This window comes from Fistularia commersonii, chromosome 6 (assembly GCF_037954325.1).
Source record: "Fistularia commersonii isolate RoL2024-O1a breed Wild chromosome 6, RoL_Fcom_v1.0, whole genome shotgun sequence".
NCBI lineage: Eukaryota > Metazoa > Chordata > Actinopteri > Syngnathiformes > Fistulariidae > Fistularia > Fistularia commersonii.
This window is the reverse complement of record NC_141289.1, coordinates 9,279,420-9,291,506: the sequence shown is the minus strand read 5'-3', so window position 1 is coordinate 9,291,506 and position 12,087 is coordinate 9,279,420. Positions and strand designations below refer to the sequence as shown.

Sequence of the window (12,087 nt, the reverse complement as noted above, 5' to 3'; positions counted from 1 at the left end):
TGAGTCACTTTTTCTTTCAGATGAGTGATGTGATGTTTTTCTGCATGTTCACTCGAAAACAACACGAAAAGCTTGGACAAATAAATTGGCTTTATTTGTTTGGGGAAATCTGTCTGCAGGCCTGGGGATACACACGCACACACACACACACACACACACACACACACATTATGCCCGAAAGATAAAGGAAAAAAATAAGTTAAGGATTTGCAAAAGGAGGCAGGGTGGTAGCTGGCACTGCGTTACAAACATTAATATCAAATTGATTAGTAAATATACAACAGAATCATTCATACTGCAGCACCAATTATATTATAATATATATATTTATATAAAAGCCCACAGCTGAAACTGGGACACATCTTCAAAAGAGGTAAGGAGCTGAACAAGATAGCCATTATCATAGCAAAATATCTCTTTGTGAAAAAGGAAAACAAATGTATGTAAATGCAATTCACGCTATAAACACCAGGGCTTGTCATAATAGTATCTCTCACATGTAGCTCAGCGAGAGTTGAACCCGAATTAAGATATAAATAACAAAAATTCTACAAAAGTGTGAGTTCTGTCTCCAGAGGCAGACTCACTAGAGGATGACGGGTAGGGAAATTAATCCCATTGGAGAGTTCATGTGTCTGAATCCTGCATCGTCCGATTTTCTGAAAATCTGACTCCTTCCCTTTTTTTTTTTGAGGCCGCTATGCAAGGCACTAACCAGGCATGCTTCTACATGCAGAAACCAGGAATTGAACCGCAAATCTTTCGACTGGAGGGGACACCATTCGCAAATATGGTCAATGAACACTGGCCACGTAGTGAAATGCCCAAATTTGGAATTAATTTCTTTTTAATTTTTGAGATTTCATATTGAACTACCAGGACGTGATATGATCTAACGTGCTGTTCCATCTACTACAGGTGTTTTACCCCCTTTATTATTGATAATATTGTCTTTGTATACTTTCTTGTGCGTGCTTAGCTCCGACTGGTTACCTGATACAGCTACACTATTTACATGGATGCCACTTTATCACTTCAGTGACTCAGTGTCACAAATGGTGTCTGTTCCAACATACAAAGTCAACTTTAAAATCTTAAGCTGTCCGTCACCCAAGTCTTTCTGTCCAGGGATGAATGAGATGTATTTTTTTGTGGGGCAGCGGCACCCTCTGCTGACAAAAACAAGTATTTCAAATATTCCAAGCTCAACAGGATACCTGACAGTGAAGGCCTCATACCGAGACTTCTACTTCCTCAAAATAGATTTAAGCCCATTAAAAAAAATGCCCATGGGCTTCTGTCACATTTCCAGGAGGAGGTTCTCATCTAAGAGTAAATTGTGCGGCGACGTCACAGAGGCTTCTGCGGAATTTACCTTGAATCCGGTTTTGGGGGAAGAGACGGTTCTCAGTAGACTTGTCTTTCTCCCATCTGTGTAAGCGCGTACGCCCGTACACAAAGACATGCGCGGGTGTGTGTGTGTGCACACACTCACACACAAACGAGTTCAGGAGCTCGGGAATGAGCCCCTGTGTGTAACGTGCATACAGTATGTTAACCACAAAAAGGAGCCCTTCCAAATGAGATTGACTCCCTTGAGCAGGACGCAGCTGTCACCGTCACCTCTTGTCCACCTATAGCCGATCGAAGGGCTGGTACAGCATTGAGCGGCATCGATGGCTGTGCAACCTGCAGAGAACTGGGGACAGTAAAAGTCTTTTTAATCTCGTGGTAAGACAGACACTAGCAGTGTGCTTACACTCTGGTCATCACGACACTGTCTTTCTCCAGAATTCATTTCAACGGTTCACTCCAGATGTGCTGCGTAAAGTCTAGCGGGGTCAGGCTCCGTCCTGAGTGGGTGTAAATCACAGGGCCACAGATTGTCACCTTATTAAAAAAAGGCCTTAGTGGTATTTTTGATTTTTTTTTTTTTCCTAAATCACCTTATTTAACAATTGGCTCCGCTTTTTGTGTTTTCAGAAAATTTTGAAAAAATGACTGGCGATTACTTTGAGAAGACAACAATTTAAAGATGCAACCATTCATCCTTCATATAGATACCTACAACCAGTCCCAAATTCACATCTGGGCAATTTAGGATTTACAATAGTTTACTAAAAGTTTTCTCGGAGAATGAGAAATGAATTAAAACCATATGAAAAAAAGCCATATCTCAATTAGCTTGTTGATAGCTGGGTATCGTTTTTTTAAAATAGGCAGGAAAACAGATCACCTAAGAGAAATGTTACCAAAAAAACTGAAAATGGCCAAGATTACAAGTAACTAGTAATTACCCCCAAATCAAGAAAGAAAAGGAACAATTGCCTAAAAAAAAATTACCTAAATCATGCTGTTGGCGATGCTTTAGAGGAGCGACATTTAATAGCTGCAGTGATTATGACTTACATGCTACTGTGATGAGCAGCAGTGAGACACCCACAAACAGGCAGATCACCAGGCTGATGATCCTGCAGGACTCAGCAGCCAGCAGGCAGCGTGCCTGGGCCAGGCTGCCGTTGTTGGGCCTCCCGGGCACTGACAGCAGGTGGCACATGAGGGGGTAAATGTCCACGCTCTGCAGACGGCTCATCCGGTAGCCCTGACGGAAGTCGGGCCCCGCTGCGGCAAAGAACGGGTGCATGCTGGGAAGGGAGTTGTCGTAGCCATGATCACCCACTCAAGAAGGGAAGGGGAGCGGGTTTATTATTAATTTCGTTATTATTAAGACAGGCTTCACCTCGTAAGGTTCTGATCGTTCTAAACACAAATAATGCAGGGAGTCTTGCAGTGCGAGAACAGAAACTGGATTCAAGAGACTTACATTTGGGCAGTTTGTCGCCTCCCTTAACTATCGTCCAGCCTTCGTCAGCGATCAGTATGATTGGCTGGACCCGGTCGTTGTTGCGATAGTGCAGCCTATCAGGGATTGCCTTCTTTAAATATGCTGTCATGTGCGCGTGACACTTTGTCAATAGATCAAAGACGACGTCTGGGTCTGTGGATACACACGTACAAATGTAAAAATGCAGAAGGTGAAACAAGTCGATAAAAATGAACGAATCATTAATTCCTCTGTCTGAGTCAGATTTCATCTGGGCTGACCTTGGTTCGGGATGATGGCCGCAACCGGCGAGAGGTCCACTAGCGTGTAGTTGTCCTGGTGCAAGCAGTCGTCCAGCCTTATGAGCCGACTGGTTGAGCACTGGGCCATGCCGTGGTCGCTGGTCACGATGACGTTAATGCGACCCCAGAGCCCGTTCTGCGTCAGTTCCTGCACCAGCAGGCCAATGTTGTCATCAACCTAAGTTTCCAAACAGACGTGAGCATCGATAACTGTGTCCATCGAGCGTGAGCTACAGGTGATCCGGGTAAATGAGGCGGACTGCCATGCGCACTGAACTATTGCATAACCCCGCACTGAGGCTAATCTCTAAAATGATTTTCACATTCATTATTCCTTACTTACTCATTCTTTCCAACACTGGTCAGTATAATTCTGTGTACCGACGTCACCGCATTTAAAAAAATTCACAAACAAAAAAATACACTTTGACAGTGAAGCAAAAGACAGAAATACAAACAATACTAACACAAGTTTGCCAAAGGAAGCTGTGAATTCAGGCTGGGAGATAAAGAGAGTTAAACCTGAAAAGACAAATATCTTAAACTTCCTTGTTTATGACATTATGCAACTCATAAATAAGGTAGAAAACAACTTTGTGGTTTCGAGTAATTTAGTTTTCAAGGCAAGCATCTCTCATGTAGTTTAAAAAGAAAAAATGTTACTCCAGACCTCCTTCAGTGCTTTGGCCATGGCATAAGTGTTGTCTGGACCATAGCGGTGACCTGCACGGTCGGGCTCCTCCCAGTAGAGTGCGGCAAACATCACTCCTTCCTCCTGGCGGGAGGAGGTGAAGGGTTACGTTGTAGAACACCAACCCCTGCAGACTTCCCTGACTCTGCTTTCTTGCAGCCCAAAAAGCCCCTGATCACAAAGGCGAGTTATAACCTTCTCATTCCCCAGCAACCAGTTTGTCACGTTCCCCAGTCGCTGCTGGAAGGTCACACTGGGGTCGTAAGGGGAGAAGTGCGTCGCCGTACGGTTGCTGATGGTCACATCGGAGCCAGGCCACATCATGGCCGCCGTCTTGTAGCCGGAGTTCTGCGCTGTGACCCAGAGAGGCTCCGCTTCGTTCCACCACATGGGGTCAGAGCCGCTGCCCACGTGGAAGTACTTGTGGCTGACGGGGTCATACATGTTGCTGGCCATGATGCCGTGAGATTCCGCATACAGTCCCGTCACCTAAAGAACGGACGTCTTTGTTACAAATATCACTGAGATAACCAGCACTGCATTCCAGCTGCTTGCTCTGCTCATGTGAACAGCACATGAGGACAAACCACTTCGGGTTACGTTAAGGTTTCAAACTCAGTCACTATTCTATTTCTCTTGGGCAGAAACTCCTTCAGAAAAGTCAGGTGTTTTGAAGAATTCCACAAAATTAGAAAATAAGATAAGAAAATAAGATACAGAGCAGGAAAGACCTGATGGTGGAGCTCATTACCAGGCTATAGTGGTTGGGAAATGTTTTAGTGATGAAGACGTTGGTGAGCTGGTCCACCAGCACACCTTGGCTGTAAAGGAGTTTCAGGTTCGGCATCGGGAACCTCTGCAGGTAGTCGGCTCGAAAACCATCAAACGACACCAACAGCAGTGGAGCTGGCTGGGACGGACTGCTTTCTGCGGCCAAAGCCTGGACACCGTTAAGGAATCCCATGAATATCAGAAGGAACATTCTGAGGAAAAAGGATGAAATGACCCTGTTTTTATAACAGCACCACGATCCAAAACAATGAGCTGCTACTACATCTCTAGTTTCACTCTTTCCCAGAGTAAGGACACTATTTTGCCCACTTGCACATCTGTTTATGTTTCACTTCCTGGATTTGGTCCACCTTACTGTGCATTTGGTTCAACAGCATTTGTTTGGATGTAATTGTTGAATCCTGTTCTCTGTGAGGCTCCTGGAAAAACCCAATGCCTTTCCAAGGTAAAATCACTAACTCATGGGACCATTCATGATGGGCACAATTTCTCATCGATAAAATACGAATCATTTTCAGTGTCCGGGAATCTTACTGGCAATATATGAGTGATGACAATGCATTATTATTGTTACACATGTGATCTGGGCCTTCAAAAACTGATCAACCAACGAAGCGTCAATGTGAATAACATAAAAGACTGACAATTTACTGTCATTATCAAAAATTAGAGAACATGTTTTGATTCCTTCTGTAATATGAAAAAAACCTTTGCACTGTAGCTAAAGAATTAGTGAAATAATGTGAACAAGAGGCTGTGAGAGCCCTATTTGTTCACTTTTCTGTCTCTACAGAAACCTACAGGTATAATTAAAGGGTGATCGTGAAGTATCAATGAATTGATTGCTTATGGCCATGACACCGAATCCTCACTCAGGGAAGAAGTGAGGATTTCAGGTTGTTAAAGATGATTGGATCAGTACATCTTGTCCTTTGGACAGTGGACAAAGAAAAAGGTTGTTCTTAATGCTGAGAATATTCTAAATTGCTAACAGTACCAGCAGTTATACTTGAAGTGTGAAAACTGGAAAGTTTAAGAAATGTGAAAGTTCTGAGTTTATCAGGAGCTCACAAAACATCTGGTTTGTGGAAGAACCAGTTGAACTAAATATTTCTCAGAAAGGTACGAGGCAGGAGTTTGCCTGGAAATACATGCATGGCGACCTGAAGTTAAGCAAATAATTTCTCTCTTGACACACAAAGTCACAAAGTCTAGGCTGTTAGGAAAAATGTGCTTGAACAAGGAGCCGAGAGAGACGACTTGCAATGTGCAAACTAGCCTATGCCAGAATAACAAGCACACACATAACTGTATTTAATAAATAGCAGTCTATATATTTTTTAATCATTTAGTAGAGTGAGAGATCTTTGTGGCCACTTCACGCTGCTAAGCACAAATCTTCCTAAATAAAATTATAACCTTACTACTGGGAGGAGATGGGGAGTGGTAGTGTCACAGAAGCAACTTTATCTACTGTGAAATCAGAGGAATGCTTTCCAAAAGCAATGTGTTGAAAAGCAACAAAGTCTTAGCTTCTTTCATTTCATTGTCTTCCAAAAACAGTCAGGACCTGTGTGTCACGCTTCATTTCAAAAAAGACAGTCGGAATTGCTCCACATGTGAAACTGCAAAGAGATTACACACACACACATGCACACGCATTCACACACACATTGACCCGAAAGCGCAACTCCATCCTACCTCAAGCTAATAGCTTGTTATGCGAATGGTTTCTGCCTAATCCACTCACTTCCATCAAATAGGATTATCTTATTTGCCAGTTGGACTAATTTTGGATTAACTCCAGAGGGAAAGATAACAAGCCGTGATCTTAGGCATGCATGAAATTGGACTCAATTTTTCACAAATTACATTGACTTCAACCACAGCTTCCAGATTGACAGTGAGCCTCTTTATCTGTTACAACTTGATGCAACACAAATGTATTAGCTAAACACCAATTCATTTCAACTCAATCACTTTATCTATCCCAGAGGGGCAATCAAGAGCACTGAGTAGCACAATAAAAACATGAGTAGAAACACCTAGCATAAATATATCTATACTTACACACATCTACGAGCGCGGTCGCACACACGCACTGTATCTATCGCTCACTCTCTCACTCACACACACACACACACACACACACACACACACACACACACACACACACATACACACACACACACACAAAATCACTTATAGAATACTATAGAAATGCTGTCTCAAGGCGGGATCAAAGTTCACGAGCTGTTGCTTTACTCCTTTCTGTCCAAAAGCCAACGCAGCGCAGCCTGCGTCCAGATGGAAACCACTCGAACGCAGGATGCAGAACGTTTTAAGGATCTTGCAAAATCCTGTGGGCTAGTTTGACAGACTGCTGGTCACACATGGCAGGAAATGATCTCCAAGATTGTCCAATAATTTTAAAATAGACATTTTTGACTCATTGTTTCATTCGATTGCGGAGACCAGCAACGTGGGGCCAACACATTCATGAAAATGTGGAGGCACTTTCCATTTATGAGTGGTAGGCTATTTTCAGGACATCCACAATTATGTCAAAGTTTCTGTTTCCTCACGAAGTGCTGCTTCTCAATGACAATTCCTCAGTGTCTCTGTTTTGGAGAGATTGAGAATATCCTCCCCTGATATTCACATTATTGTCAATGTTACCAGATATTTACACTGCAATTGAACAATAGCTACTGGTGTTAAAAACAGTGCCAAGGCTGCAATTTAGGGGAAATTATCAAAACAATGTTATAATCTTAACGTGTGCACACAACGTCCTGTTATATCCCCCTGTACACACACACTGAATAATACTCGAGTATGCATGGTAAGGTTCACACGCACACGCACAGAGAGAGAGAGAGAGAGAGAGAGAGAGAGAGAGAGAGAGAGAGAGAGAGAGAGAGAGAGAGAGAGAGAGAGAGAGAGAGACTTGCCAATATACTTTAGACTCTAAAGTTTAGAGGCTAAAAGAAGCTAAAGAGTGGGCTAATTTAATAGCCAAGCTTGGAAGGTCGTTCAAAAGAACAAAATGTCCCATTCAAACAAACCGGGCGGGTATCCTGAGGAGCAGGTGGTAAACACTGAATCACATGTTACTTTGCTAGCGAATATTTACAGTACACTGTGCTAACGTCGTCCGTGGTCAGTCAAACCTGTACTTCTCGCAGAAGTAGAAGTCTTCTACGTCCTCCATACCGGTGGCTGACACCAACTTTCACTTTGCTATAAAACCAACCTATGCAAACTTCCTCATGATGACAACTTCAGCAATGCGGAGCTCCCCGAGATCCAGTAGAGCATTTCCGAGTATTTCTTTTCAAAATAAAACTCCTGTCATAATATCGCCTATGTTAAAGTTAAAACAAATACATGGCGTCACTCTCGTATGCCAACTGTAATTTACTCGTTATTTTCTCGAGAAAACAGCAATAGTTTAAATAATAGAGGGTCTGTGTAAATAAAACGCCTTTTTCGATTACCATGGGCTTGATTTTGGAATCCAAACGGTTCCATTTCTTCTGTTGGAACGACTGACCAATGACCGCGGAGGAGGCTGTCAATCGACAGCGAATCGGCGTTCATTTTGGGGAAGAGGGCGGGGCTAACATGGTTTAATTGACAGGTTTGAAACGTGTACGTCTTCGTGTAAAATATCATTTTCGCTGTGATACAAACTATCAAAATACTCCGAGGAAGATGACGGGAGCAGGGGTGTGTACGAAGAAGTGAGGTTGAGTGATAGCTGTAGTTCCCCCGGCTGGCAGGTGCCGTGTTACTCCGCAACTACCTGATGGGGAGGTCCAATCATCAGTGAAAGAGAATGAGACGGCAGTCCAACACCTCAACCGCCGGTACGTTGCCATGGTTACCGATTCGCCGTCACTTCCGGCATCGAGAAAACCCAGTCAATAACGTGAAAACACGACAACTGCGTATTTATACTCCTACTAAACATTCTCTACATGTACGTTGTGTAGCGTTTTAGTCAGGGAAATCGTCGACGGTAAATCGTCTGTTTAATGAGTAACAGCTGTTGTTGGCCACAGCCACGCCACACAAGCCTGCAATACAACTGTTCCCGCCCAATTCCAGGTTAAAAAAAGAAAATTGAATTAATGCACCCCAAACTACACCCACAAAATTCCAAATAACCCCAAAATCACGCAGAAAAAAAGCATCAACATAAACCCAAAAGTCATGAATCTTGGCAATTATTTTTTAAGGGGTGGGCAGTTGTGTTGGCTGGTGGACTACATTTGTAATTTTATTTTCATGCACTCGGTATCGATAAGTTGAACAAAATTAAAACTTCAATTTAAACATTGACATTTTTTGGCATTTTATTTCAACTTTTAAATCATTCATGATCATATAACTGTACCGACATCATTTTGTATGTAATCATCCGTACAACATCAAACAAAAGGGAAAAAATAAGGGGTTTCTAAATTCAATATTGACTGAAAATACTTAAATTATTATTAATATTAATATGAAAATATTCAAAGAAAGTAGTTTGGCTGGCCAGATAAAAAAGCAAAACGGGCCGCATGTATCTCGGTATAATGTCACAGTATACTTTAGTTATATTACAAATGATAATAATCCACATTTCAGGGAACCCATGAAACGTTGTTCATGTTATGTCACATTGATCGGATCACCCTTGCACCAAGGCGCTGACAACACAACCTCCTGGCAGGAATCAGGGACTACAACGATGGAGCTGTTTGACTCATTGCTTCTCAAATAGTGGGGCGCCTCCCCTGGGTGACCCCGGCAACATGCTTATGTTGTAATATTAGCTCTATGGTCTACAGGCCCTACACCATAGTTACCACCATAGGTTTTCCTTTTGCTTTTTTTGCAGGGAGCAGGAAATAATAAGTGCAGTGAACAAACCCTCAAGAGGCACTATGGAAAATATTTAACAGGGATGATAAGAAAGACGGTGAGAGCTGGAGATAATGAGACAAACGAAAGTCACCCAAAAGCTAAGACGAGGAAATACGACGAAGCGTATGTAGCACTTAGCTTCACTTAGCTGACTACGGTGGGAGATGAGGAAAGACCGGTGTGTTTACAAAAAATGTTGGCGGCGAAAAGCATGTAGCCAAATAAATGAAGGCATCACCTCAAGACATTACACCCCTGATACACTGAGAAACCGCTTGAGTTTTTTCAGCCAAAACGTGCCAAATATCGCCAACAACAATCCTGCTTGCTTTGTGAAAGCTACTCCAGTAAACCAGCAAGCACTGTTATGTTAATAAATGTTTTTAATAAAGTTCTCCTTTGTTGCAAGTTGGTCTATATTTCTTTATTTTTTCTTTTCTTTAATGTTACTGAGGACACAATGTTGTGCAGAGGTGTACATACAACAATTTTACAGACAAATTATACTATGGTGGGGGCGCGGAATGTCTTCTTCCAAGGGGGCGTAACAGAAAATAATTGACAAGCACTGTGTTTGTGTTATGTTCCAGGTGGGTAGTGATTCATGGTATTACAACGTTTGGGTAGGGAAATGCAGGTTCTTACCAATTGAATTTCACTTACAGAAGCAGACCATTTTCATCACATCATTTTCAGAAGAAGGACGTCCATAGAACAGTAGAGGAGGTCAGGCAGGGAATGAATTGAGTGAAGCAGAAGCAGGCTCAGGATGCCAAGGTGACTGGCATGATGAAGAGATTGAAATCATCCAGGATCATTCAGTGTCCACAGTGAATGCCAGATCGTTTAACAAAGTAATATAGCCAAGACATTCTCTTCTCCATTTCGGGGGTCACCACAGCGACTAACCCTTTTCTCTGTATCATCTTCTCTCACACCAACTAACTTCATGTCCTTTTTCATTACATCCATAAATCTACTATTTGGTCTTCCTCTAGGCCTCCCGCCTGGCAGCATCCTTCTACCAATATACTAACTATCCCACCTCTGTGCATCTCAATCTGGCCTCTCGGACCTTATCCCCAAAGCATCTAACATGTGCCGTACTTCCTGGCCCTATCCATCCTTGTCCCTCCCAAAGAGAACCTCAACATATTCAACACTGCTACCCCCAGCTCTGCTTCCTGTCTGTTCCTCAATGCCACTGCCTCATATAGACACAAACAGCGCAATAAATGGTGGCAGGTGAAAGATGTGGTAGAAATGTAAACTGCAAGAATGTTAACAATTTAGATGGGACAAATATACAATCTTCTTAATTATTGTGCCAGGATCAGCAATAGCTGTGCAAATAGAAATGTCCTAATTTTAAAAAGTGTAAATAGAGAGTATGCAAATTGAAAAGGCAAACAGATGAATGAAATGGAATGAAAAGAATGAAATCTGTCATATCCTAATCGACCTCGGTGTGTTGTGAAATGAAGGTCTACTTATGTACTCCGGTTAGAATGATTTAGACAGCATAAATAGAAGAATGGTTCTCCTCAGGGTACTGTCAGAAAAATTTGACAGGAGACTTGAAGATAAAAGATTTGTGGAAAATGCAGTTTTCTGAGAAGGGCTTTTGGATGCTGACTAAATGCTTAATGGAGGCTAAAATTTAACAAGTTAAAAAAGAAGGAAATGAAGTGGGAATATAAATGTTACTCACAAACCCGCATGTACACTCACTCACACACTCTCTCTCCAGTTAGATAATTTTGAAATGGAAAGTGACCCAAAAGTGGAAACAATTTAGAGAGTGTTGATAGTTTCCCGTTTCTTTGTGTGCATTTTGATGCTAGATTACCATTGAGAGAGCAGTTTTAATGTATGGAAGCTGATACTGGGTTTTCTCTTTTAAGTTTGTTTGGCCCAAACCATACCAAAGTCTGGCTTGAAAGCAAATCGAGTGGCAAAGGATTTGCTGTGATAGCGTCCAAGTACAAAGACAATGAGGAGATCTTTACTGATGGATCAATGTATTCTCACGGCCTGTGCTTGATGTACCTCTCTATCAAGCGGGGATTTGAAAAAGACTATCTGACCAACTGAGCGTATTCAAGGCAGTGTTGCCTGATGAGCTCTTGTAAATTAAATAAAGAGCAAGTCAGCAAGGGACAGCCAGCTTTTTGTCGCTCTGGTGCATTGTGACATTGTTTGAAAACGAACGAGAAAATTAGAAATGAACAACTCAGAATAGACCTATAGAAGTCACCTTGGAATTGTTGAAGACAGGGGAGGAGCTACAAGGCGGAGACGTTCCCAGACCAGGACAGAAACGGAATTATCAGAAGGAAGAAACACGAATAACTGCTAATGAGCAGGATTTTTTTTTTTTAATTTCAAGACAAGGGCATGAGGCGGTTGACTTATAAAAAATGAAAAAGATTAGATAAATAGATCCAAAAGCAATCAGCAAAAATAAATAACTTGAGAATTAACAAGTAGTTACAAAAATGTACAGCTGCTTGGCATCAATATATTACAGTAACAAAACATCGTTCCCATATGCCACTCTT

The 12,087-nt window shown here is 42.1% G+C and overlaps 1 protein-coding gene across 3 annotated transcripts; it reads right to left on the bottom strand.

The window, feature by feature from the left end:
• Positions 1–72: 72 nt before the first annotated feature.
• enpp4 (ectonucleotide pyrophosphatase/phosphodiesterase 4) lies at positions 73–7,912 on the bottom strand. Of its 3 annotated transcripts, none has more exons than XM_086148024.1 (8): positions 7,783–7,912; positions 4,569–4,800; positions 4,013–4,306; positions 3,797–3,901; positions 3,106–3,304; positions 2,825–2,998; positions 2,410–2,679; positions 73–1,699 (listed from the first exon to the last, which is right to left on the bottom strand). In XM_086148024.1, the coding sequence occupies exons 1-8, from the start codon at positions 7,821–7,823 to the stop codon at positions 1,635–1,637; spliced, it is 1,380 nt and encodes a 459-aa protein (XP_086004150.1). In that variant the 5' UTR covers positions 7,824–7,912; the 3' UTR covers positions 73–1,634. The 3 variants fall into 3 exon arrangements, with proteins under 3 accessions (XP_086004150.1, XP_086004151.1, XP_086004152.1); XM_086148025.1 differs by having other exon boundaries at positions 2,410–2,622; XM_086148026.1 differs by lacking the exon at positions 73–1,699 and having other exon boundaries at positions 2,480–2,645.
• Between the last annotated feature and the right edge of the window lie 4,175 nt (positions 7,913–12,087).

Coding starts and splice junctions, on each gene's coding strand:
- enpp4 (XM_086148024.1), bottom strand. CDS start 7,823: ATGGAGGACGTAGAAGACTTCTACTTCTGCGAGAAGTACAG. Junction 4,801..7,782: donor TACTTCTGCGAGAAGTACAG/GTTTGACTGACC, acceptor CTTTTTCCTCAG/AATGTTCCTTCTGATATTCA. Junction 2,999..3,105: donor GGCCATCATCCCGAACCAAG/GTCAGCCCAGAT, acceptor GTGTATCCACAG/ACCCAGACGTCGTCTTTGAT.